General features: G+C 42.9%; 1 protein-coding gene across 5 annotated transcripts in view; it reads right to left on the minus strand.

Annotated features, from left to right (window-relative positions):
• PROM1 (prominin 1) overlaps positions 1 to 23,309 on the minus strand; it is a 151,661-nt gene extending 128,352 nt beyond the window's left edge. For 3 of the 5 annotated variants that reach the window (XM_027836693.1, XM_027836692.1, XM_027836689.1), the window contains exons 1-2: positions 23,057 to 23,309; positions 12,886 to 13,336 (exon numbers count right to left, since the gene is read on the minus strand). In XM_027836693.1, coding sequence (XP_027692494.1) covers positions 12,886 to 13,099 — 214 coding nt within the window. In that variant the 5' untranslated portion in view covers positions 13,100 to 13,336; positions 23,057 to 23,309. Of the gene's footprint in view, positions 1 to 12,885; positions 13,337 to 16,260; positions 16,493 to 17,606; positions 17,766 to 23,056 lie in introns of those variants that run through there. The other 2 variants (XM_027836691.1, XM_027836690.1) reach the window with 2 other exon arrangements.
• Positions 23,310 to 26,184: the final 2,875 nt, after the last annotated feature.

Genomic DNA, 26,184 nt, shown 5'->3' on the forward strand with positions numbered 1-26,184 from the left:
TCTCTGCATCCCTTACCACCAGACCTGGGGTACACTGGAACACCTGAAGGATCTATGGCTTGGACAGTGTCAGGCTTCTATTCACCACAACAGATATCACAATCCATCTATGCCTTATTGCGTGGGTCTGGGAAAGCTGCTGTGTTCTCAAGTTTCACTACCCTGTGGCCAAAGCGGTGATGAGCTCCTTCAACTTCTCTGGGGTAGGCCTCTAACAAGGACAGACATTCAGTAGTTACCAGCCATTTGTGTTGGGAGGTGGGGGAGAGAAGAGTAGGGAATGGACTTGTGATTGCTGACCTATAGAGCACTTCCATACAGAAACTTTGTCCACTGATTCAGATCAGCAACCCATCCATAACTAATAAAATCAGAGCATCGTCTAAGGCACTGAGAGGTTAAGACTTGAACCCAGGCCTTCCTGACTCCAAGGACAACCTTCTATCCACTATGGCAGGCTCTTACCAGGTCCATAACTTGCATATGTATGTCAACTTGCCCATAGTTCACTGCTTTCCCTCCCTCTCTCCTGCCTTTCCAGGATGCTGTCTATCCCAGTAATATAGATAAGATGCATCTTCCTTCTACCCACCTCCTCGAATGGACTCCTACCACAGCCTAAAGTCACCTTTCTTGCCATGAATACATCCACCTACTCCCTTTTCCAATCCAATCCTCCCTCTCTTTGTATGCCACCTTCCAAATTCCAAAAGGCCATGCATGGCAAGAGCTCTTTGGAACATTCCTTTGGAAGCCTTAAAATGACATTTCTTTCCTAGTCACGAAGAATGGAATGCTAAATCCAACCTTCCACTGTTGCCATCCCCACAACAAAACCAAGACCTGGAGTTGTACTCCACGCTGGAGGTCTGTTGAAATACCAAGGATATCTCGAGAAAAATAAACGAAAGAAATATTCAGAGATTCCTAAGCTCTGGGGGAAGCTGGTTTAATGGCTTCCCTTTTTCAAATATAAATCCACTTTGAAAGACATACCAGTACCTTACTTCATCTACAGGTTGTCAGCTACAGGAATCACAGTGTCAACTTGTAAAGGTTAAATGATTGTAGGATATGGGGCCAACAAAAAGCTACTTCTCCCCAAGCTGGTGCTACAATGCACCATTTTAAAGTTTATTCAATTACAAACTAAAAGCTGCTCCCAACTTCCACTGCAAGTTTCACCTAAAACATCCCAAACAGCTAGGCTTAAAGCTCTCCAGGGAAGAACATTTCACAATCTCCTTCAATAAATCCCCTCCTCAAAGTAAAGGTTTTTAAGCACTGGAAACAAGTCCTTATAGCTGTCCTGCTGCTGCTAAAATTTAAACCTATTTTCTCTTTTTTGTGCCTCAGTGAGGATGCTGACCAGCTGCCTCCATTTTTTTTATTCAACCATCTTCATGTCCTTGAGGACGAGTCTCCTCTGCCTTGTTTACATAAAATGTTAGACTGTCACACATTCAAATTCTTTTAACTCTTCTTCATTATCTTTATTTTCTAATTTATCCCCTTCCTGTTATTAATCTGACATTTCATCAAGCCCAAAACAGTGCAGAGCCTACCAAAAAAAAAATCCCAAATCACTCAAAAGTGTTTAGCCTAACAATCTACACAGGAAAAACCAAGTGGATGAAGAATATCTATTTGTCCAGATTATAATATACAATTAGTGATTGAGCTATACAAGTATCTTCTTGAACAGACAATGCAGCTGGATGATAAGCTCATCCCAGAAATGAACAGGAAAGCTGTCGAGATTGCCTTTGGGAAATTTTATATGTATTCCCAGTATAGTGCCCAGTACAAAAGTAGATGCTTAATAAATACTTGTTGATTGATTCAAATTGCTCAATGCTTTTAATGGTACCAAGTTTCTACCTAAGACAGTAAGTCTGCCCAGTAAATACAGGCAAAATTTATCTTACCATCAATCCATTTAGCTCTTAGCATTCTTCCAATATAAGTGTTTAACTTGGCACGGTACAAAGAGCCTTGAACTGGAAGACCACAGGTCTGGGTTCTAGTTCTAGTTCTCTAACTAACCTATTATGTGACTTTGGGAAAGCTCTCTGAGAGATGGTCAGAATTTAGAATCCTCTCTCCAACAGAGCAGGATACGATAATAAGTACCCGTGAGCCAAGGACCTAACAACATGATTCATTAAGCCTAGTAATTCACTTTCTGGTCCTTATAAGCTCTAAAGACCTATTAGGTAGCTCTTTGAGAAAAGAGATCCTGTCTTCCTCTCTTTATAGCACCTAGGAAGATAACTTCCACATACTAAAAAATTTCAGTCCTAGGTAACAGGAATAAAGAGGAAATATAAATAAAGGTTGAATATTCCTTACCCTTAAGGAGCTCAGAAGTTAGGATGGGAATGAGATAAATTCATAAAACATAGCATCAAATTCAGAAACCCAGATCCATGTTGTTCAAGGTCCACTCTGACTCTCAGAGCCTTTTTTCTTGCTTTATTTCAACAAAACCAGGAAAGCTCCTCAATTAACACAGCTCTTTCTGTTCCCTTAATCATATCTATTTTTACATGTTGACTGAGGAAAAGTTTCCCCAATGTCTGTCATTTAACTGTATGCATTTTATTCTTAGATTTAATCATCACATATGACCCATCACTTATGACTCTTGGTAGAGGAGTGGTTATGTATGTTTTCTCTACACCAGATTCTAGCCTCAAAACAATTTGCCCATCATTCCAAGATCCATTTCTATATGGCTTGTCCATTGCTGATGGTCACTAACATATCATACTTTTTTGAAACCCTGGGCATCGATGACAGAATGAAGCATGGTCATGGATCCATCAGCAAACCAGAAAGTATATTACTAGGTTTAGTAGGTTTAAATGGTTAGATCCTTGGCTCACAGGCACTTCCTGATTACATTCTGCTCAGTCTGACAAATGATCCTGAGTTCCGAGTATCCCTCCAGAGAAGGGAGAGAAAGGGCAGTGAAGGGCAGGTCTTATGGGTCCAGCACAGAACAGAGAGCTCCAGACTGTATTTGCAATGTCATGTGATAGTATTTTCTATCTATCCTGACATGCATACATGGAACCTATTCTTTGGCAATATTTCGATTAAAATTTTATAATTACTATGCCATGGGACCATAACCATTTCAGTTAGCTCCTCTTGACCCTAAACTTTCTGGCCAGTCACCAGTGACTTAGTTCCAAAGAAGTAGCATTTTCAAAGTCCCCATGATTTCAAGGTTCTCCTGACCGTGGCGACTTCTCTTGATTTTTCCTTAGGTTTTCTCTAACCAGTCCACAATAATAGTCCATATTCCTTTTATCGGATACAGTAGAAGAGAACCAAAACTCTAAGGCAGACCTGCACAACTTGTAAACTTCTCACCCAGAAGATAGGTAAGACTAAAGACAGACTGATAATGTTGGTTGCTGTGGGTCACGTGACAAGTGGGTGCAACCCTACATTTTTCCTGGCTGCTGGAAATTCTCCCTGTTTTTTGTGCAGGCCTCCTATAGGGAAAAGGCCACCAAGATATTCATGCCAGATTCCATTCAGAAGGGGCCTCCCTTTCCACTCTATGTATGGGGGAAAGAGCCTTGGATTTAGGGGCGGGGGATCGAGGCTGAGGAATCCCAGCTCTGCTACACACGGTGTGACCCAGGACAAGTCACTTAACCTCTTGCTAGATGACCTCTAAGGTCTCTGCCCACTCTAAGGCAATAAAGCCCACAAATGTCTAGATTAGTGGTGATTATGGTTGTTTTATTTAATAAAAACAGCCCTCTGCATCTATACGGTGCTCTCAAGCCAACTGTTTTCATACTCATTTTCTCAACAGAGCCTTATAACTCTGGGTTAAGGTAAGCAGAACTTATAATAATAAAAGAAACAATAACATTTAAATGGCCCTTTAAGGTTGTCAGAGCACTTGCAAATTTCTCATTATGTCCAAACAATCTTGTGTAGGTGTGATTATGATGCAAGTTTTACAGAAAAGGAAACAGAGTCAGAGAGGTTAAGTAACTTGCTCAAGGTCAGCCAGCTAAGTAACTGAAGCAAGATTTGAACTCTCCTCTTCCTGACTACCAGTTCAGTACTCTAACCCTAAATGCTCTACCTGGCTGCTAGATTTATGAAGCACTTTGCAAATATCTCATTTTATCCTCACAACAATCCTAGGGAGGCAGGTGTTATTATCTCCATTTTACAGATAAGGAAACTGAGGCAGACATCAAGTGATTTGCCCAAAGATAAATAGCTACTAAATATCTAAGGTTGGTTTTGAACTTACGTCCAGGTCCAAGCTCTTCTGTTCTATTACCCAGTTGTACAGTATTACAATTCCCATTTTACAGATGAAGTTGCCAAGAAACAGACCACAAGCCATCTGCCCAAAGAGCAAACAATTACATCACAAAGCTACCAGAAGCAGGATGGATGTCCCCTTCAGGAAAGCATATGCCTCCCCACGGAAGATGGGCAGCCATATACACCACTCCTCATTCATGCAACAATATACACATACAAAAATTAGGATAACAACAAAAGCACCTCATATTTATTTACAGGAAATAAACCTCCTCATAACCACCAGGGGAGAGGCGGTGCAACCACTGTTTTCTCCAACCCAAAGACAAGGAAGCAGCAGTTCCAAGTGACCTAACTATAATCACACTACTAGGACTGGAAATCCAAGTCTCCTGACGACAACACCAGTGTTCTACCCAATACACGACAGGCTTATAAATAGTGCCGATGGCTAGATCCCTGCTTCCCAGGGGAGTCTGCCAGCCTACAAGTCAGCCTGCCTAAGCCTGGACTTTCTTCACAATAGTTCTGATGGTCAGAGAGGCACAAAGAACAGAACCCTGTGCCCTTGCCTAACGCCTGCATGCATACATACAGTTTGCCCTAGGGAAGCATGTGTGACATAGATAAGACTTGTTCAAAGGAGTATAATAGTCAAATGACCAGAAGCCAGAGATAGGAACAGGATTCACAAGCCCTTTTCTAGTCACATTTACTGTTACTCAGTCTCTCTCAGGGTTTCCCAGCCTGGTAGGTGGATAGAAAGCTGGCCTCCAAATAAAGGAATGATCAAAAGAACTGAAAAAGCATTTATTAAGCACGTATGTACTGGGACATGAACAGTACAAGTTATATAGCCCCTGCTTTGAAGGGGCCCATATCTAATTAGAAGAAGTAATAAATAAAAGATAATTCATTTATGGGGTGGATGAGAAAGATCCAGAAGTCTTAAGGATACAGGTAGGGAGTAGATGGAAAGGCCTAGGGGTCCCTTACACATCCCATCTTTGACATATAAAGATATGTGACCCTAGGCAAGTCACCTATCAGCGTCCCAGGTAATTTTCTAGAACCATAAATTTCAGGTAGCCAATCATAACAAGCCTTTTTCACTGTTTACTATATTCCAGGCACTGTACTGTACAGTAGAGATACAAAGAGAAGTGAAACAGTCTCTGCCCTCAAGAAGCTTACAGTCTATATTGGCAGAAGGAGTTTCCATACTTGAGGTTTAAATAAGAAAGTCCAACTGCAGAAATACCTTATGTACCTCTCAGGGTTGCTGTGTGGATCAAATGAGAAAATATCTGTAAAACACTTGGCACAGTACCTGGCAGGTAGTTAGCACTATACAAATGTTAGTTATTATACTTATGAAGAAATGAATGTTACTATTGTACACTGATTTTTTCAAGCATTTTTACTTGAATTTCAAATTTGATTTGATTAATTTCAAATAACTTACTATCCATTCTACCATCTTGCTACCTCATGATCCTACAAACAAATTACAGAATTTTCCAAGGGTTGAAATACTATGGCCATCTAGCCCCACCCATATACAAAAAAGAATCTTGAAGGTTTCCAATGAGAACCCAACATTTCCCAAAGCAGTCCATTCTTTTTTTGGGGGGCGGGGCTAGGCAATGGAGTTAAGTGACTTGCCCAGGGTCACACAGCTAGTAAGCATTATGTGTCTGAGGCTGGATTTTAACTCAGGTCCTCCTGAATCCAGGGCCATCCACTGCACCACTTAGCTGCCCTTCAGCTCATTCTTCTTAGGGATGGAATGCCAATTGTTAGGAAGCTTTTCGACATCAAACCTAATTTCCATCTGATTCAGTTTCCATAAAGTCCTCCTAGTTGTACCCTCTGGGGTCAAGATGAATAAATCTATTCCCTCTTGTCCATGGTAGCCCTTAAAACACTTAAAGACATGACCCTTTTAAGTCACCATCTTCTTTTCTCAAGGTTAAACTAACTTCAGTTTGAATGAAGTAATTCTAGGTACACGTGGCAAAAATCCAAAGTACTAGGTTGGTTATTGCCTAATGAGTATAAGTCATGTGGAACAAGTACAAGGAGGCATTTTTTGGAAGTGAGAATTTATAGGATTTGGTGACTGGTTCGAGGCCATCTAGGAGAGAGAGGGGAATCAAAAATAATTCCCCAAACTTCAAACCTGTTAAGAATAGTGTAAATGACTAAAACAGGAGATTTGGCAGAGAAAGATGGGAGGAAAAGGAAAGGAGCATAGGGAAATTAGGGGAAAAAATGAAGAGTTCCATCTTGGATCCACCTAGTTTAAAGGAGATCCAAATAGCCATCAAGCTAAACAAACCTACTATCTGGCTAATTCTGGCAAAATAAAAGACTTCCTCTCTGAATTATATGAATAATTTGGCTGTCTAAGACTGGCTATAAATGACTTCATTGAGGGTAGGCCATTTTGTCTTGCCAGTTTACAAAACACCATATAAACTTAATGAAGAAGTAGCCTATGGTTTAATATCCACATAGACCCATCCTTAATAATCACAATACATCTTCACATTTATCTATGTTAGACTTTTGCAGCTCAGCAGAATAAGTGAGGTGAGCAAGTGATCTCCCATGAGACTACTACAGGGCACTTATCCCATTTATTGAGCTATAAAATCAGATGGAAACATAGTCATTTTCCCTGTCCACAGTATTTAGGAAGGAAAAATAACCAGCAATGTCTTTGGGGAAATTTCTGTCTCATTTTTGTTGAAAGCATGAGAGGACATGATTCAAAATCCCTATAGAAAAGTCCCGAACTGATGCTCAGAAATACCATTCTGAGGGTTTTTTTCCCTCCCAAAGAGAAAAATAAGGAATGGCTGGCAAAAGCTGCTAGTGTGGTGTTGAACACTCATTGATTGTCTGAGGTACAGAAATGGTGAGGAATTTCATTCTGTTTGGTATCATACCTGTGAATTAGAAGTTGCAATAAGTAAAAGTACCATCAGAAGACTTTCACATGGGAATTACATGGGAGTTAGAGAAGTGAGGGAGGTCTACCATGGTTAACAAGGAATTTGTATTCTAAAACACTGGATGGTAGGATTTATATAGCTTTAAATAACCTTAGAGATTGAATTCATCTTTAGGATTATGGAGGCTAAGTGACTTCCCCAAGGTCATGTGCCTAATAAGTAGCATAGGCAGAGTACAAAAATCAGATCCTTAGACTCTCTTCTCCCTCCACTACAATCATCATCACCATCACAGCTATATAGTAATCACTATATGCCAGGCACTTTGATAAGAGTTTTACAAATAATACCTCATTTGATCCTCATACCAACCCTGGAAGATGGGTGCTATTATTATCCCCATTCTACAGTTGAGGAAACCAAGGTAGACAGTGTCTTGCCCAGAGACACATAACTAGTAAGTTATCTTACTAGTTATCTTGAAGCTGAATTTGAACTCGTCTCCCTAATTCTAGGCTCAGAATTCTATCCACTGCGCCACCTGGTCTGGCTTCACCCTCAGCCTGCCTCTGTCTCCACCACTGCAGCTGTGCCACAACCCATGGAGAGAAACAAAAAGAAAGAAGTACCAGCCAGATGCCTGCATGGCCCCAGTGAACACTAACACCCCCTTGGCCTCATCAGCCTTGTTGTCTTTGCCTCTTTGCCATCATTGTAGGTTTCTTGTAGATGCTGCTTCCTAACGCCTCACTTAGACTGCATCTGTCCCTACAACAGACAGCTGTTGTAGGGAGGTGGGGAGAGAAAGGAACCAGTAGCCACTGCCCACACACAGACTCTGCTAGGAACTGGCAGTGTTGAAAGGAAAGTATTGGAAGCTCAGGGGCCATATTTTATTCCAACACCCCTACTTATCATCTTACTCCATCAGGCAGGAATTCTCAACCTTTTTTTGTATCATGGTCCCCTCTTGAAGTCTGGTGAAGACTATGGACTACTATAATATTTTTAAATGCATAAAATAAAATATATAGCATTAGAGGATTAAGTAGAAACGGAGGAGGGAGATAGACAAAGAGACAAAGAAAAGGATCTGGCAGTATTTGGGGTCATGGATTATGAAGAATTCTTCACCATCACCTAAATTTGATAGCATGGCTATTCAGACTGTCTTGTGCGATACAGGCTGTTACGGTGTAAATATTCACCCTCTTTCCACAGTAACTTACTGTCCTGCTGGAGGTAACATCTCCTACTAGGAAAAGCCCTGGATTAGGAGTCGGAGTACCTGGAATATAAATTCTGAATTCTACCACTGTACTGTAAACTGGACTCTCATTCATTCAGGTGAAGTCGTAAATCATTTCCTCTCTCAGTAAGTCTTTAACTTAGGTTCAAAATGTCAGTTTCACAAGTACAGCATGGGGGAGGCACATAGTTAGACAGCAGTTTATTGGGAAAAAACCGGGGGGCTTTAATGGATGACAGGCCCAACATGAGTCAACAGCGTGTGGGCTGCATTTAAGAAAAGCATAACTTCCAGAAATAAGGAGGCAATAATCCCTCTATACTTTGCCCACATCACACCTTTAATAATTCAGGTCTGGGCACTGCAGTTAGGAAGCCATCGATAGGATAGAAAGGATGCAGAATAGACTTGAGCCTGTCACATGGAGGTCAACCAAAGGGACCAGGGATGTTTAACATAGAGAAAGAAAGGGCTTAAGGGGGAGACCTGACGGCTGTGTTCAAGTATTTGAAAAGCAGTTATGTGGAAGAGGAGTTAGGCTTTTTTTGTTCAGTCCCAAGGGCCAAAACAGGAACAAAACAGGTTAGAAGCTGCAAAATGTCAACTTTAGGCTTTATGTCAGGGAAAACTTCCTGAAATTTGAGAGCTGGAAGGGAATTCAGTGGCCATCTTTGTTGTCCAAACCAAAATAAACATGAAAGGGAACCCCACTATAACATAGCCAAGAAGTTCATCCAGCCTCTCTGAAGACCTCCAAAGAGGAAGCCATCATCTCTCCAGAGGTAGAGGGAGCTCATTCCTCTTTGGGACAGCTCTAGTTTTTCCTGATATCAAGCTTAAACTTGCTTCTTTGTAGCTTCCATCCATTGCTCTGAATTCTACCCCTGGGCCCAGCAAGAGCCAAACTGAACAAATTTAATCCCTGTTCCACATGACCACCCTTCAGATACTTGAACACAGCTCTCGTGTCCCTGAGTCTTCCCTCCAAAAAGCTATAAAGATGTTCAATTCCTTCAATGGATCCTCACATAAAACAGAGTAACCTGGTTGAGCTGTCCCTCCCTTCCCCTGCCCCATACTCTGCATTTTATCGATGTCTTTCATGAACCATGGCATACAGAAATGAACGCAATACTCCAGATGAGGTCTGATAAGGGTAGGGTACAGTAGGGTTATCACCTCCCTACTTCTACTTTCTTACAATTAGAACTGTCCAGAAATTGGCATGGGTCGCTTTGGGAGCTGGTGAGTCTCCTCCACTCATTGAATGTCTTCAAGCAAAGCCTCTATGACCAATGGTCAGGAATGTGAGTACTGCCTGTGACATATGCTTTGACCACTTGGTGACCAATGTCCCCAGCAAATCTCCAGCTGTATGATTCTGGGAGATAAATAAAGCACTTGACAATATGCATCAGCTCCAGCTATTGATCTGACTTTTTTTTTTTTTTCCAAGACTAGAATTGAGAGTTGAGATCACTGTAGACTCCCAATGAAGAAATGCCTTCTACCTATGCAGATCAGTAACTGTTCTGACTTTTTCAAAGCCTCAAAAAGTTGACAGTGCAATATAGTGGATAGAGTGCCTGCCTCAAAACCAGGAAGATGTGAATTCAAGTCCCACCAGGAGGAGTTCAAATCTAGCTTCAGGAATTTCTAGCTGTGTGACATGGGGCAAGTCACTTTGGCAAGTTACTGACAGTTTTGCCAAAAGCAAAAAAAGAAAAAAAGAAATTTCATACTTGTTTGAATATGAACAAGTCATTTGACCTCAGCCTCAGTTTCCTCATATGTAAAATGGGAATAACAGCACTCATTTCCTAGGATTGTTGTGATGATTAAAATGGGAAATATTTATAAACCTCTCAAAGCTATAAATGCTATTATTGTTATTATTATTATTATTATTATTATCACATACTATCTCATTTGAGCCTCATAGCAACCCTAGAAGGAAGGCACTACAGGTATTATTATCTCCATTTTACAGGTAAGGAAACTGAGGAGGCCCAGAGAGCTTAAATGACTTGTCCAAAATCACACAACTAGTAAGTAAGAGAGGCAAGATTTGAACCAATGTCTTTTTTTTTTTTTGGTGAGGCAATTGGGGTTAAGTGACTTGCCCAGGGTCACACAGCCAGTAAGTGTCAAGTGTCTGGTCTGAGGCCGAATTTGAACTCAGGTCCTCCTGACTTCAGGGCTGGTGCTCTATCCATTGCACCACCTAGCTGCCCCTACTTTATTTTATTTTATTTTATTTTTTATTTTCAGTGGGCATCCCTTCAAGAAGAGTTTATTCAACACAATCTAAGCAAACTCTTTTCCTTCAGTCTTCTAGTCTATTGCCAAAACATTTGGGACTCACTTTCTTTGAGACTGGAAGACGAAAGTATAGATAAAGATTAAGAAGTAAACTAGGCTAAAGCTCACAGAATATACTAAGATTGAAATTCTTCTGAAGCCCCAGCCTAATTAACAGCAGGGCTCGAGTTATATGTGCTCCAGAGTTCATCTAAAGCTTTATGGGCTCCCAAAAGCTGCCTTCAAGCTTTATCACATTCACTGAAAATTAAACATCAGTACTCTTAAAAAACAAATTACAAAGTAGCCTTCCCATTAAAAACAGAGACAGTAAAATGGAACAACATATGGAAAGAAAGATTGTGGGATTAGCGAATTACATGATATGCCTAAGAATACTACACAGGAACCAATTCTTGGGGGGGGGGAGCTCTACAAACTTCAAATAAAGCAAATGCATTTCCTCCATTAGCAAATTCCCAGCATCCGTATTTTCCCCTCAAGAAAGGGATACAAATTATAGACACCACACAGAGTTAACATTTCCTTAATCTACAGTATTCACACTTAAAAAAACAAAAAAAATGGTAGAGACACTGTACAGAAATAACTTGTTAGCATATAACGATTATGCATATACATTTATTCTTATTCATAATTTTTTCATTTCTTCTGATGATGATTATAGCATTATATTTGAATATTAATGTAATAACATAAACGTCTGAAAAAAAAACCCACTTTTTTCAATTAAAAATGGACACTGGGCTCAAAGTGATCCTTTTTCCTAAAACTCTAAATCTTGAATAACAAGTATTCCCAAACTTCACTTCATCTTTGAAGCAGTGAGATATAATCTGCCCCCCACCCCAACACATACATTACCTAGCCCTGGGGCTCTGGACACAGCAGGCACTAAATTATGATTACTGAACAGATTTTGTTGAATCTGAAAAGTATTTCCACTGCATGACCAAAGTAGTGGAAAAGTTTGTAAATCAGAAATGGGAAAAAGTGACTTTCAATTAAAGAAACCTTAACTTTTCCATAAAAAAAGAACACTGAATAATAGTTTACTAAGTGCATATATATGCATACAAACACATCTCTTATGAAAAGTGGCTGACCTGCATTATGTAACTTTTTTAAAATGGGAATTCCACCTAATTTAATGAAAATGCCTTTCAAAGCATACATCAATGATTACCCCTCAAAACAATCCAAATATTATGGCAATTCCACAATTACAGTAAAACTGCTTTTAAAAAAAGTACACTATGACTACAAGAAAACTTTTAAGTTCAATGGAAATGGATAACTAACCTGAAAATCAAGCAATAATATAGGTAAATTCCACACCTAATGTGTGGACTACATTAATGTATTGATAATACATTAATTAATACATTAATGTATTAATGATAAATGTGTGGATATTTCCCAGGGGCCATTTTTATTTTATAATCTTGTTCCCACAAAAATAAACACAAACTATTTTAATCGGATAGGATTAAGAAGATGCAGCCAACATGGCACAGCTAATATGTGCATAAATGAAGTACAAACACCCTAAGTTAACCAGACTAAGCTACAGTCCCAAATTCTTACAACTCATGTTTATGCGTCTTATTTAATACTTAAGCAACTAAACAAGGTTGGCCTGGACTCCACTTGCCCATCAGCAAAGTCTAACATTCGGTCCGTGGAGTTAAATTTTAACTGCTAGCACCATAACATTACGAACTCACCTTTAAAAATAATAAATCCTTTGGCAGTTTGGGAAGATCCATTATTAAGTTTCTATACCCCTCCCAGTAAATTTATTCCCCAACAAAAAGCCAAGACAAGCTGAAAAAAACCAAATCCAGAATCCTGATTTAACACCCTACTCTACTTCTTTCCTCCATGTCAAATTCCTAACTAAGATACTTAACCGGTTACAACTCATCTTGCTTTTGTCCACCAACAATTCTATCTTCCTGCAGTGCCCTGGTGCTTATAAACTCCTGGCAATACAGAGGATTGAAAAAAAGATGAAACAAGGGGAATCATTTGTCTAGTCTCACTTACCTTCAGGGAAAGGATTGGGCTGTACCACAAAAAGGAAGGCTTGGACAATTCGAAACAAAATTTCAATTGGCCCAGAATCCACATGTAGGTTGGTCTCATAGTTTCCAGCAGGTAAGTATCCCAGATCCAAAATTGTCTTATGCGCAGACTGCCCCTCTGAAACAGAACCTCCAAGCTGCACCAACAACAGAAGTAAGCAGAGGACGAAAGCCATAGTTTAGCAAGATTCAGATAACATGAGGGATGGTTTGTGGGGGGTTGCTTCTTTTTCTGAAGCTGGGAAATGTTCCCAGCAGGTGGAGAGATGGGTTTCTGTGAAGCAGGCCAGTGACATGGGCAGGTGCGTTCATCTGCCTTCTGAGGCGGGCTGCTCCTCCTCCCCGGATTAAGTAGGCATCTGCTCTGAACTGATGAAGGAGGTCTTTCCAGGGAGTGAGCCGGGACACCAACCCTGGCAAAGAGATTAAAAAAAAAAAAAAACGGTTTAACACTCACACCCTCCCCTTTCAGAGCAACTCACACCCTTCCCTTACTCCAGGAAAAGGTGAGGGTGCAATTAGAAACCCTCAACTAAAGTACAAGAATGACGACCTGACTCCAGTAACGTAAACATTAATAACAATAGCTTACATTTCCAAAGGCTTTGGTGTTGGTCAGGTGATTTGCAAAGACTCAGGAGCCTTAAAAACAATTCCTAGAAATAGGTGCCTTTATCAGTAGCCTCAGTTTATAAAAGATTCACTTCAGGGTCACACAGATCATGTGTGAGTGTGACAGAAAGGAATGGAGCGAGGCTGTGCTGCCTCCAAATCCAGCATGTTACCCACCATACCACTCCAGCCATCATCCCCATCTCCCCACCACCAGAACCTTGGGCCTCACCCCTGGGATGTCTGCTCTGAGATAAGCTTTTGCCTCATCTTGCCCAGAGCCAGATCTTCATGCCATTTCCCAGGCGTCTCTACGTCAAGCTGTACCCTGCCATGGGTTGGTTCTCCCATTAGAATAAAAGCTTCTAGAGGGCAGGGACTGGCCTGTATTTGAACCCCCAGCACTTAGCACATAGAAAGCACTTAAATGTCTGTGCTATCTATCAAAATCAGGATGCTTTTACATTAGAAATCAAACAGGAGTTTATAGTGTGAGAGATGGGTAAAAGGAGGGGTGGCAGGGGGAGAGGATTCAGATCCTTGAAGAAAAAAAAAATCATCACCTTCATCTGTAAAATGCTAAGGTTGAACTAGGATGATCTCTAAAGCTCCTTCCAGCTCTGCCTCTAACATTCTGTGAGTCTATTCTGGGAATGTTAAGAAGTCATACAATATGCTCTGGCGTGCCTTTCCTCTAGGATTCCGACGGGTGCAGGCTCCCTTACTGCAAGCAGAAGGTCCACTTGATTTCTCCCAGAGAGTGGGTAAGTGCTTCACATTCTTACTCCTTGTCAGTTTCCAAATCTACCTTATGTCTACATTCTATTTCCTTGGGAAAAAGGCAGGTCGAATGAGGGGCTGGCTCTCAGGGGTCCAGAGTTGCTTAGGCTGCTCAGGTTTTCTGAGGCCCCACAGCCATTTTAAAAGAAAGAAAGAAAGAAAATATAGGGCACAGAAGTAAGACATAATTAGAATTTATCGGTTAGCAAATGTTTTCTAGTCTTTTTCTATTGCAATGCCCTAATTACTAAGGGGAAATCTGGCTTTCATACAACGTCAACATCACATTTGATATTAAGCCTGATTAAAGCCATTCAAATGTTTATATCCTGGAGTTCACAGAATTTTAGAGTTGAAAGGGATCTCAGGGATCATCTAGTCCCCTCTGTTAATTTGTCAATGAGGGAAACTGAGACCAAGGTGATACAAACAGTAAATGGCAGAGTTAGTATTTCAAAGTTGTTATATTTGAGGATCCCATTAGATTTGAAGGACAGGTCCAATACCTCTCTTGTTTTACACTTGAGCTTCCTCTCCACACGATCATGCTGGGCCCAGAAGAGGAAGCATGTTCTCCGTTCTTCACTGTCACTTCCAAACTCTCCCCTTCTCACCTTCCTTCAGCAGCCTTTTCCTCTTTTGAGTGTTACTCCATGGAGAGCATCATTCTATCCAGGTCATGGGGGCTCTTCCCCACCAGCCTTTAAGTCATTCTCCTTTCTCAAGGGATTCAGTATTTGGCTCGGTCTTCCTCTCTGCCCCAGTCTTTACACTTGGGCACTTCAATTTACATTTTGTTTTCCCCTCCAATGCTTGTCCTTCCTAGCTTATCCATCCTAACTTTCATGAGTTATACACCTTCACTTATTTGACCCCCATATACAGAGATGCTCATACCTTTGATCTTGTCCTAAATGCACCCATCTTCACAATCTATAAGTAAGATGTTTTCCTTTCTTATCCTTCCATCCATCTCTGTGGCTCACCCCTCCTAAAACTATTCTCAGTCTTTTTTTTTTCCTCTTGCTTTCTGGGTGAGGCAATCAGGATTAAGTGACTTGCCTAGGGTCACACTGCTAGTAAATGTCAAATGTCTGAGGCTGGATTTGAACTCAGGTCCTTCTGACTCCAAGGTCAGAGCTGTATCCACTGTGCCACCTACCTGCCCCATCTATTCTCAGTCTTCACCCCACTTTCCAGTTAGTCCAACCCTAGTCTGTTTTTTCCAAACCATCCCCCTGCTTCAGCCTCACTTTCCACTCTTCAGAATCTCGACCCTAGTTTAACTTCATACTGTCTTCTATTGCTAAAGCACTTGCCACCTTGTCCTATTTCTATTCAAACCCCGTCTGCTCCTTTTCTGCTCCTGTTCCAAGCTTCTAAACACCAATGGAGGAAGTCAGAGAAGAATGCCAACTGTATCCATCCACTACAAATCTGTTATTTGATCTCACTGGTACACAACAATATTTTTCCTCTTTCCTGATTGATTCAGTCACCCTAAGCTCAGTGATAGCTCTAAACCTTTTCTTCCCCTCCCCCAACTCCCAAACACCCAATTCATTCTTTCTCTCGACAAAGGACTTCATCTCAAACTTCCTAGTGAAAGATGAGGCCATGTGTTGGAAGCTCCATTTATTCCCCGATTTGACATTTCAAATCACTTCAACGTCACCCCCCCCACACACACATACCTCATTCTTTGTTCCTCTTATGGAGGAAGGGGTGGCCCTTTTCTGTGCCAATCCCAGCCCATTTACATGTTCTTTTGATCCCATTCTGTCCCATGCTCCTTCAATCATTCCCTCTCTCTAACCTCTCATTACTCACTGAATCCTTTTATATGCCCTTTCAAACTGCTCACAAATATGCCTAGATCTCCATCCTTTAAAAAAATCTTTCACTTGAATCCCCTATCCCTTCAATCATTTGTCTTCCATCTCACCTCAGTGGGGGAATTCTTCAGTTGAGAGATCCTAAGATCCTCCTGGAGATCTTGCTCCTACCCGGATCCTTTTGACTGGAGGTCAGTAAATCAAGAGGTAAGGCTGGAAGATATTCCTTACTTCAAAGGTTGAGTAGAGATAGGCTATCAGGTGATCTGGGGGTTGGGCAGGTGGTGGAGAATGTCTGAACTGGAGGAATCTTGTTATCCTTATGGTTCCCCTGAAGAACATGTCATCAGACTATCTTGGGAGGAGAGGAGGTATCTAGTTATAATCTCATCAGACCGTCTAAGTGGGACAGAAGTGGAGACCTCCCTTTTGAAATAGAATCAACATAACCCACAGATTCCATTTCTTTGACCTCAAGTTTACTACTTCTGGGGAGATACTGGAATGGAAGAGAATATAGTTCCCTTAAATTTACAGCATATGGTTATGATCCATTTGATCCATACCTTTTTTACATAATCAATCTTCCAGAAAAAAGACGTCTGTACTTTCTAACTGAGCTTTCTCACCTCCCTCTCACTTCTTGCCTTCTAGTTTCCCAATTCATCACTCAACTAAAACCGTTGCCTCTGAGGTTACCAGTGATCTCTTAATTGCCAGATAATCACTTCTCAGTCCTCAGGCTTCCTGACCTCTCAGCAGCATACAACATTGCTGACATCCCTTCCTCCTGGACAATCTCTTCTTTCTAGGTTTTTCATGACACTCCCTTCCCTCTCTTGGTTCTCCCACCTATCTAGCTAACCCTGTATCTCTTTTGTTACATCATCATCCATGTTTCATCTCCTGTGTGTACTTCTCATCTCTCCTCTCTCACTCTCTCATCCCCTCTGCCTCTCTCCTCTCTCACTCTCTCATCCCCTCTGCCTCTCTCCTCTCTCACTCTCTTGCCCTCTGCCTCTCTTCCACTTCCCCTCTTTCTCAGCTGTTTCTATGGGTTAAAGTATTATCTCTATGCAGGTAACTTTTACTAGACCTCTGTACACACCCCTAGTTTCTCCCCCAAACTCCAGTCCCTCATCATCAACTGCCTCACTATCTCCAGGTGGATGTCCCAGTTGCATGATTCAACCAAGAATTACAACTCTAAAACTGAAAGGGGTTCCAGAAGCTTCATTTTACAGATGAGGAAACTGGGGCCTAGGGAGGGTAAGTGACTTTCTCAAAATCACCGAGTGTAAGCACCAGAACCCAGGCCCTGATGCCTGAGCCAGGGCTTATTCCATTCTATATCATTGCCCATCATTGTACATCAAAGAACTCTTTTATCTTTTCCCCCAAACCCTCCACCTCCTCCTAACTCCACTCTTTCTTTTGAGGGCACCATCATACTTACTGTCACCCAGGTTTGCAAGCCAGAGATCATCCTCAACTCTTCCCTCTCTCCACTGCCAAGTCTTGTAGATACTACCTCCAGTTTTACCTCTTATAACACAATCACCAAAGCTGAATGCCTAATCACCATTCTCATAGGCTTATTACAATAGCTTCCTAATTGGTCTCTCTCCTGTCTAGTCTTTCCTCCACAAAGCTGCCAAAGAATATTCTGAAAACTGAAGTCGGGCCATGTCACTTCCCTGCTCAGGAGGGAGGGGCTAGAGGCTCTCACTGTTGCCTAAACAGATCTATGGCACAAAAATTCTTCTATTTGGCATTTAGAGCCCTTCACAATCTGACCCCAGGCAAAGACTGTACCTTACTTTCCTGTCAAACTGTCACTTTTCCAGTTAAACTGGCTTCCCTGCTAATCCTAGCACCTAACATTCCATCTCTTTCCTCAATCCTTTCCCAAGCTGTCCCCCATATCTGTACCAGATGCCCAATTCAGTTCTGTTTAGCAGAATCTGTACTGTCCTTCAAGGTTCATCTCCTTCAAAGGGCTGATCCTGATAACCCCAACAGCAAAAAATATCCCACAAAAGTACTTTGTATATTTGTATTTTCTTTCTGTGTACTAGTCCTCCTCACAACAGGAGGTAAGCTCTTTGAAAATAGGAGCCATTTCTTCTCCATCGTTGTATCCTCCATGCCTAGCACATGTAGATGATTAATAAATGTGTGATTGGCCCAGGGTGGTATAAAATACTGTATGCTTTGTTGGTAGACAAAGGCTACTTCATTTTCAGCAACTGGCAGAAAATAAAATGAGATTTAGGATGCTAAATCATCTAAATCACGACTGCCCAATTAGAAAATCTATGATATGGAAGGGCAACAGAAACCCGATAAAAGGCCACCTCAGGTATACTGCAACCTGTTCAGTTTCAGGAGAGTAAAATGAACCAGGTTACAGTCACAGGATTATAACTGTCACAGGATTTTATACTGTGATTCACTACTAAAGCTTATTTTGAGGCAACTAGGTGGGCAGTGGATGGAGCACTGGGTTGGAGTCAGGAGGACCTGAGTTCAAATCCAACCTCAGATACTCTACGCTAGCTGTGTGACCCTAGGCAAGTCACTTAACCCCAATTGCCTCACAAAATAAAATAAAATAAAATAAAATGAAATAAAATAAAATAAAATAAAGCTTATGTTCACAAAGACCTCGGTCTTGGGGGCTTATTATATAATGTTATGGTGTGTGCTCCCACTCAGGGACTTCCCTGGGGAGTATCAGAATTTGGTTCGTGTTTTGAGTCTTCCCAGTGAGAATATGGCCTTCACCTCCTATGCAAACACCCAGGTTAATAAAACATTGAATATGAGTGAAGTTATGTTTAACCCAACAGAAAATACAAAGGACGTCTCCTCCCCTCTTCTATGAGTCTCCGCCTTCCACAGGCACCCATCTTATAGCACTACAACCCACCCCCAAAAGTCATCCCACTTTATAGCACCACCTGGAAAACATCCCTCAAAAAAGTCATCCTACCTTATAGCATTCCCTTGGGAGCCACTAAAAATCCAGAAAAGACTTGGTTTTGCCACAAAGCTTTACCTTTCTATACAGCATCCTATATTTAGTAGGTACCAAATAAATAATTCCAACCTAGTTTTCCCGACTTACTTTAACATTAGTCTTTTTAAATTTGTTTCCTGTACCACACTGCTACCGGACAGAGAATTGTTTGACCAAAATTGGCTACATCATAAGCTAAAAGATACCACCACCATCCAATGGTGGCAATTCTTTCTAAATTACAGGCACAAGATTCCTGGGCAAAAACCAAACTCAGCCAGTGGAACCTGATTTCAGTAGCATAAAGGTTACAGGCCTTGGACTCCCGTGTGTAAAAGCAGAGAGAAAAGATGACAACAGTGGCTCCTAGGGGCAAATAGATTTAGAGACATAGTACTACAGTGGAGGAATTTTAAAAATCATTGACTTGGAGCTGGCAAGGACAATAGGAGTCATCTAATTCAAAACTCCATTTTACAAATGAGAAAATTGAGGCTTAGGTAAAGTCACTGGCCCAAGGCCACAAAGTTAAGGTCTAGAGCATAGATCTGAATCCTTGTTATCCAAGTCAAGTCCACTACCCCTCAGGAGAGGGGCATCTGAGTACCTGAATATCTGACAAGACTCAACCGGAAGAGAAAAGAGTAAGGCTGCTTCACCATTCTGCCAATGGCTAGCCTGTTTCACATCAATGTTCTCATGTCTTATTTTATCTTCCAAATCAGATTAAGAACTTCAGTCAGGGCGGGCATGTTAATTCTTTGGGGTATCCCACAATAGTGTTCCGTGCACAGCTAAGCTTTCAAATTATGGTCTACACTAGATTTAAAGCAGTACTAAGGTTTTAATGACAGCTTTAGAGCAGATACTTTTGCAACTGCTCTCCTCCCTTCCAACAGCTCCCTCAGTGACTATCCCATATTATCATGCCTTGGGGCAGGATATCTACAGAGAAGAAGTGCTTTATTGGAATGATAATCTTGCTTAGGGTTCTGAATTTCTAGGTTGGGAGAAAAGAGGAAGAGGTATGAACAGAGGGAACCAGGAATAAGTACAATAAAATCTCACAGGACTGACACATATCATTTCAGTTCAAAGGAGCTCCAGCCACCATCTAGTCCAACTTAGCCAAAAGGCATTTCTCACTATAACATACCTGACAAGTGGTAATATAGCCTCGGCTTGAGGGCCTCTCCAATGAAGGAGAAATTGCTGCCTCAGGAGGCATGCCATTCCTCTTTTGGACAGCTTTAATTGTTCCCAAGGTTTTTTCTTGACATCAAAGCTAAATCCACCTTTTTGGGACTTCTACCCATCACTCATGAATCTGCCCTGTGGGGCCCAACAGAACCATTCTGCTCTCTCTTCCACATAAGGGTCCTTCAAATAAAACTTACTGCTTTCAAACAATCTCTATCTTTGCTACTTGGCCTAATTTTGGCCTTCTCTCGCCGGGTGGGTTTTCAGGGGGATAAGCAGAGGAGAGACTCTGGAGGGTTTGTGGAGGATGAGTAGAGAATTTGGAAGTTAGAAGGGAAATCGGCTAATTCAACCCCCTTATTTTATAGATGAAGAAACTAAGTCCCGGGGAGCTTACATTAATTTGTCCAGGGGTGATTTGAATGGATTGTTCCAAAGTCTGGGCTAGAACTAACTCTAGAGATATGATTATCACACATACAGTGGGAGAGGTCCTCCATTTAAAAAAAATGCCTCAAAAAGAACATAAATTAAATTCATCTGGGCATCTGAAACTAAGACTTCTAAGTTCACAGCTTTTTGCACCTAAATAAGAGTGGATTTAAAATCTGGGGGTCTCAGTTCCTAACCTGGCTGAGATAGTTAACATCTCTGTCACCTGTAGCAAGTCTTACACATTTGCTGGGTTTCAGTTTCTCATCTGTAAAATGATGGGGGATAGGATGGATTATCTCTAAGGTCCCCTCCAGCTATAAATCCTAAAGTCCCCAGGCCCTGGTCTCCTCTAGATCAAGTGCACTGCTTTCCACTAAAGACAGACCTCTCTCTTCTATGTATGCAGATCCACAAGGGTTTTTTACTTACACTCCAATGAGAAGGTTGGGAGGTGGGAGGTGGGAGGGAGAGAACAGAAGAATCCTAGTAGTCCCCATTTGACACTTTATTGCCTTAAAAAAAATCAATTATCTGCCCCTTAATAGGACTCCCTTAAACGTTCAACCCGGTGGAATGGTCCCAATGGAAAAGACACACGTTGTCTGTGAGTCAGATCCCAAACCTCTCCCTATAGCAACCGACTATCACAAGCAGAGAAAGAGGGCTTTCTCCCCACCCCCTTTCTCTTTTTAAGTATTCTCTAGGCGGGTAGCAGAGCCCACCAGCTCAACACCGGCCGCCCCGTCCTACCCCCTTTCCACCCCCCTCCACGGCTCCCGTGCACGAAAGCAATGTAATACAAAAGGAGTTTCAAAGGAAGCTTAGGGAAAGGGTGGAGAGAGAGAGGGCCGGACTCTAGGAATTTACCAGCTGAAGAGAAGGGGGGCGTTGGGGAAGGGGAGCGGGGGTGTTACCCGGAGTAACTTGATTGTAACTTGGGTAACCTCTCAGCAGCCTCTTCAGGCTGGGGAGGGATAACGGCAGTCAGAACCCCCACACCCAGGACTCTACCCTCTGCACAGTCTGGTTGCCCAGGAGCGGGACAGGACTGAGCCCAGCCCGGACTCGAAGGGTTTCAGGAGGGGGTGGTCAAAGGCGCCTAAACTCCCAGGCTGAAACCAAGCTCCTCCTCTCTCCATTTTCTCTCCTTTGTTGTCCGGGGCCAGTGTCTAGGGACTGAGCCTGGGCTGGCCGCGGGTCCGTGCCCCAATCCTCTCGCCCCTCAGCCCTTCCCTCACCCCATCTCCACCCCCTACCAGTGGGCAAAGCCGGCGCTTTCGCCACCACCGAATAATCATCGAAAGCTTTCTGTTTCCCCTTTCCTCCTCCCCGAAGAGTCGGGGCAGGATCCCAGTTTAAGAGGGTCTGCGCGGTGTCCTAAAGATAAGCAGGAAGATGCCTTCGGCTGAAATCCCACAGGAGCACAGAGGTGGGGGCGACGATGGGGTGGGAGGGACAAAGGAGCTCCTGTGACCCCTCTGCTAGTTATTTCTGCTTCTCCATTCCTGCAAACTAGGTAACGCTTCATCTCCATACATTCCCGGCGGGGAAGCAAAGAGGCAGGGAAGATCAATATAGATTCCTGGGGAAATCCTCGTCCTGAAGGAGATCGTCATCTTCTACCTCAGTAATGAAGCCCGAGTCCTTAAGCCCGTCTTCCATTATGCCCCCCACCCCCTCACTCCAAGCTGCCGTCCCTACAACTCTCAGCTTCCCAGAAGGCGAGCCCGAGGTCCCTAAGGACCTCAGATACAGTCACAACATATGGGTAGGGGGCATTCTCCAACTCGGCCCCAACACAGACCGCTTTCCCCTCACATCTCTTCCCCTAAAACCCGCCCCACTGTAAAACGAAAACCCCTAACCTGTGGAAAATTACAGCAAAAGTCAAGTTTGCTCCCTGTTCGCGCCCCCTCTTCTCACGCCAATTCCCAGTGTCTTCGCCCCAGCCCAGAATCTATACCCGAGCTCGTCCTGCCTCCACCTCCCGAGGTTGAATGCCTCTTTTTGCCCGCAGCCCCACTCTCCCCACTGGAGTTCCTGCCATACACCCCTAACACTGGATGCAGGGCTGGGGAGAGGCACTACCCCATTCCCTCCCCACTTCCCCTGGACCATCACTTCCCTTGGCTTCCAAGTGCACGCAGTCTACCCTAATTCCCCTTTCTTTCCCCTCTGCCTTTCCCTCTTCCTTCCCATAGGTATTTTCCCAGCTACTGGAAAGAGGACCTAAAGGGGAGGGTACTCACCGCCCAGCAGCTGCTTGCGGCTGCTTCTCCTCTCTACCTCCTACTCCCCTTTACACCTAGTTAGAGGGCTGCAGTTGCGGCCAGGGACAAGGCAACGTCGTGGGCTCCCGCTGCCCTCCAGCAGCAAGGGCTGCTACTGCTGCAGCCTTCTCCTCTTTTTCCTCTTCCCGGAGAGCGTAGAGCCTCTCTCTGCTCGCACACAAACCAGCCTCCCTTACTCGCTCTGTGCTCAACAACAACCCTCGAAGCCCCGGCTCATGAATGATTGATGAGTCACGGAACCCGGCCTCCTATTTCAGGGGACCACCAGCCGGGGTTCCGGAGACCCCCTCCCCTCCTCTCCTCTCTCTGCAGTCCCACGCCGCCCCCGCCTCCAACAGCGTACCAGCCTGTGCAGGGTGCACCGAACCCTGCTTAGACTCCAGATGGAGACAGGGAGGGGGCTTTTCTACTTTAGGGGTTCGCACTTAACATAGGAGCCGCTTGGCCTAAGTCCTCCCCCTACTCCTTCGCCCTTCCCCTCTGCCCCTAACTAGACTGGGAAGGAGGCCACATAGCTTTGCAGCCGACCTCCATCGAGACATCCAAGAAACCGGGGGACCTGTTGCGCTCTCAAAGTGGTGCTTAAGTCGGGGTGGGGTAAGAGTGGGGGGAGTATCAAGTTCTGCTGAGTTTTGAATTTGCAAGAAAATATTCTCTCCCTCTTCTCTTCCCCTCCGCTCCCCCCCCCCCCCCGCCCCCCGAGATGCTTGCACTTGTAAAGACCCCCGGTGGAGAGCTAGGTTGAAAAAAGCAGAAAATGTGCTCTGTCACGGTGGTGCCTTTTATTTTAAATACCTTACGGAATGTGCAGCCCTAAACTAGGTTGGCTTCAGGAACTCTGGAGACCTGACTGTTCTAGCCCCACTTTGCAATAGTGCCCTAGGGCTTCCCAAGAACTCTAGAAAAAAACAAAATCTCATCAGGCGGATTCTCGGTCTTTCTATCATCTCAGCGCCTCTCTGTGTCTCTCACACATATTTCGAGGCGGGGGCGAGACCTTGTAAAGGACAAAAGCAGAGTTTGCTTGTGAGCTCAAAGTATTGAAACCCTTCATAATTTACAGAGGCCAGGATTCAAACCTATGTCCTCCAACTCTAAATCGAATTCTCTTGGCACTCCCTGCACCTTGGCTCTCTCATTTGCACGTGCTACACATTTATCTCCTTGTTTGGCTTTTAGAAGGGAAGGGGTAGCTTCTGGGTAACTTTATGCGTTTTCGGAAATGTGGCCAGCTTCCCTAAAATCCTAGGTGATAAACAGAAGCTATATGTGCTATCAAAGTGAGGTGGGTGACTGCAGGGGAAGATTCAGCGGCTCATTTAGCACCCTTGCTTTCTCCCCGTTCCTTTTTAATCTCATTCAACAATCCACGTTTTGTAAGGCCCTGTGCTTGGCACTGGGGTATATAAAGACAAAATGAGAAACAGTCCCTGGCTTCAAGAAGCTAACATTCTACTTGGATTATACAGCATTTAGTAGACAAATAATTACTAGTTAATTTGATAGGGGAGGAGGTCTGGGTAGAGCTGGGGAAACTTCCTGGTAGGAGATGATTTGTGCTTTGAGGGAAGTATTTAACAATTCCTCCTCCACTTCAAATCACAGGTCTCGAACACAGCCAGTACAATCCGCATTTGGGACAAATACATAAAGTTTAATTAAATGTTAATAAAGGTCAGAACCATGAGATTAGGAGCTAACTGGAAATGGGGCTGTATGTAATATGAGTATCTGAGATTGAAAAAGATGGTGAAGATAATGTCTAGACCTAATTCTATGCAATGGGGTGAGGAAGCGGCTTTGCAAACCTTAAAGTACAACATCCATGTGATGATTTATTGTTGCTAACTAATCAAAAGAGGCAGCCCAGCTTAGTGTCCTTGGTGTCAGGAGAGCTGAGTTCAAGTTTTGGTAAGTCACCCAATCTTAGGTAATACCCTAAAACTATAGGTTACAGAAGAATTCTAAGTGGGAATTTTCACACTGGGAATTTCCTAAACTGATCTGAGTTTTGGACCAAAAGCAAACAAAATGAAAGTATAAATACATTGGGCCAGAAGCAAAAGACTGGCTAACTGGGTAGTTGTTGGTAAGTCATGTCTGACTTTTCCTGACCTCATTTGAAGTTTTCTTGGCAAAGATAGTGTAGTGGTTTGCTATTTACTTCTCCAGCTCATTTTTCACACGAGGGAACTGAGGCAAATGGGGTTTAAGAGACTTGCCCAGGGTCACCTGACTCCAGGCCTGGCACTCTGTTCACTTCATCACCTAGCTGGGTAGGTGATAGTATTTGTGCTGCATGAGCAATGTGACAAAAGTCCCTCCAGGCCCTGATGCTAGCCCCAAAACTGTTCCACTACACAGTGTAGTAAAAAACAAAACAAAACAAAACAAAACAACCCAAAAACAAAAACAAAAACCTCCGGCACTGACTGGCTGGAGGGACAGGCCTTTGCAGCTGACTTCCTGTGTGACCCTGGGCAAGGCACTAACCTCTCTCCAGTTACTCATTTTTGAAAAGAGGATGTTAGACCAGAGAGCCTCTGAAATCCCCTCTAATTCTAAATCTAAGATCCCATGAATCAAACCAATCACAGTTATCTAAAGTTCCCTGAAGTCCTCTTCCTCCAGTGCTCCTGGCCACTTAGAATTTTGGAAGTCTATGCCAACATATAGGTGACAATCGGTAAGAGTAGAGATAGTACACACAATAATGACATCATGGCTCCTAAAACTCTATCTGATTTTTCCAGGGCTCCATAGTTGTGGCCTAAGGCTATATTCTACCAAAGCAAATCATTAGAATAAAATATTAGGTCACCGTTTCAGTTCTACTTATTGTTTACATAGGAACTTAAGTGGAGGTTCCTCATTTTTATTTGTGGCAAAATTCAACAAAAATTTATTAAGTGCCTACTATGTGAAGATAGAGAGGAAGTATAACATAATGGACAGCTGGCCTTAAAGCAGAGAAGACCAGAATTGAAGTTCTCTCTCTAACATCTACTGATTGTGATGCTGAGCAAGTAACTTAATCCTTCAGACTACGGGTTATAGATCTACATTGGAGAATGAATAAATCAATG

The sequence above is a fragment of the Vombatus ursinus genome, unplaced genomic scaffold, assembly GCF_900497805.2.
Source record: "Vombatus ursinus unplaced genomic scaffold, bare-nosed wombat genome assembly UNPS02014818.1, whole genome shotgun sequence".
Lineage (NCBI taxonomy): Eukaryota > Metazoa > Chordata > Mammalia > Diprotodontia > Vombatidae > Vombatus > Vombatus ursinus.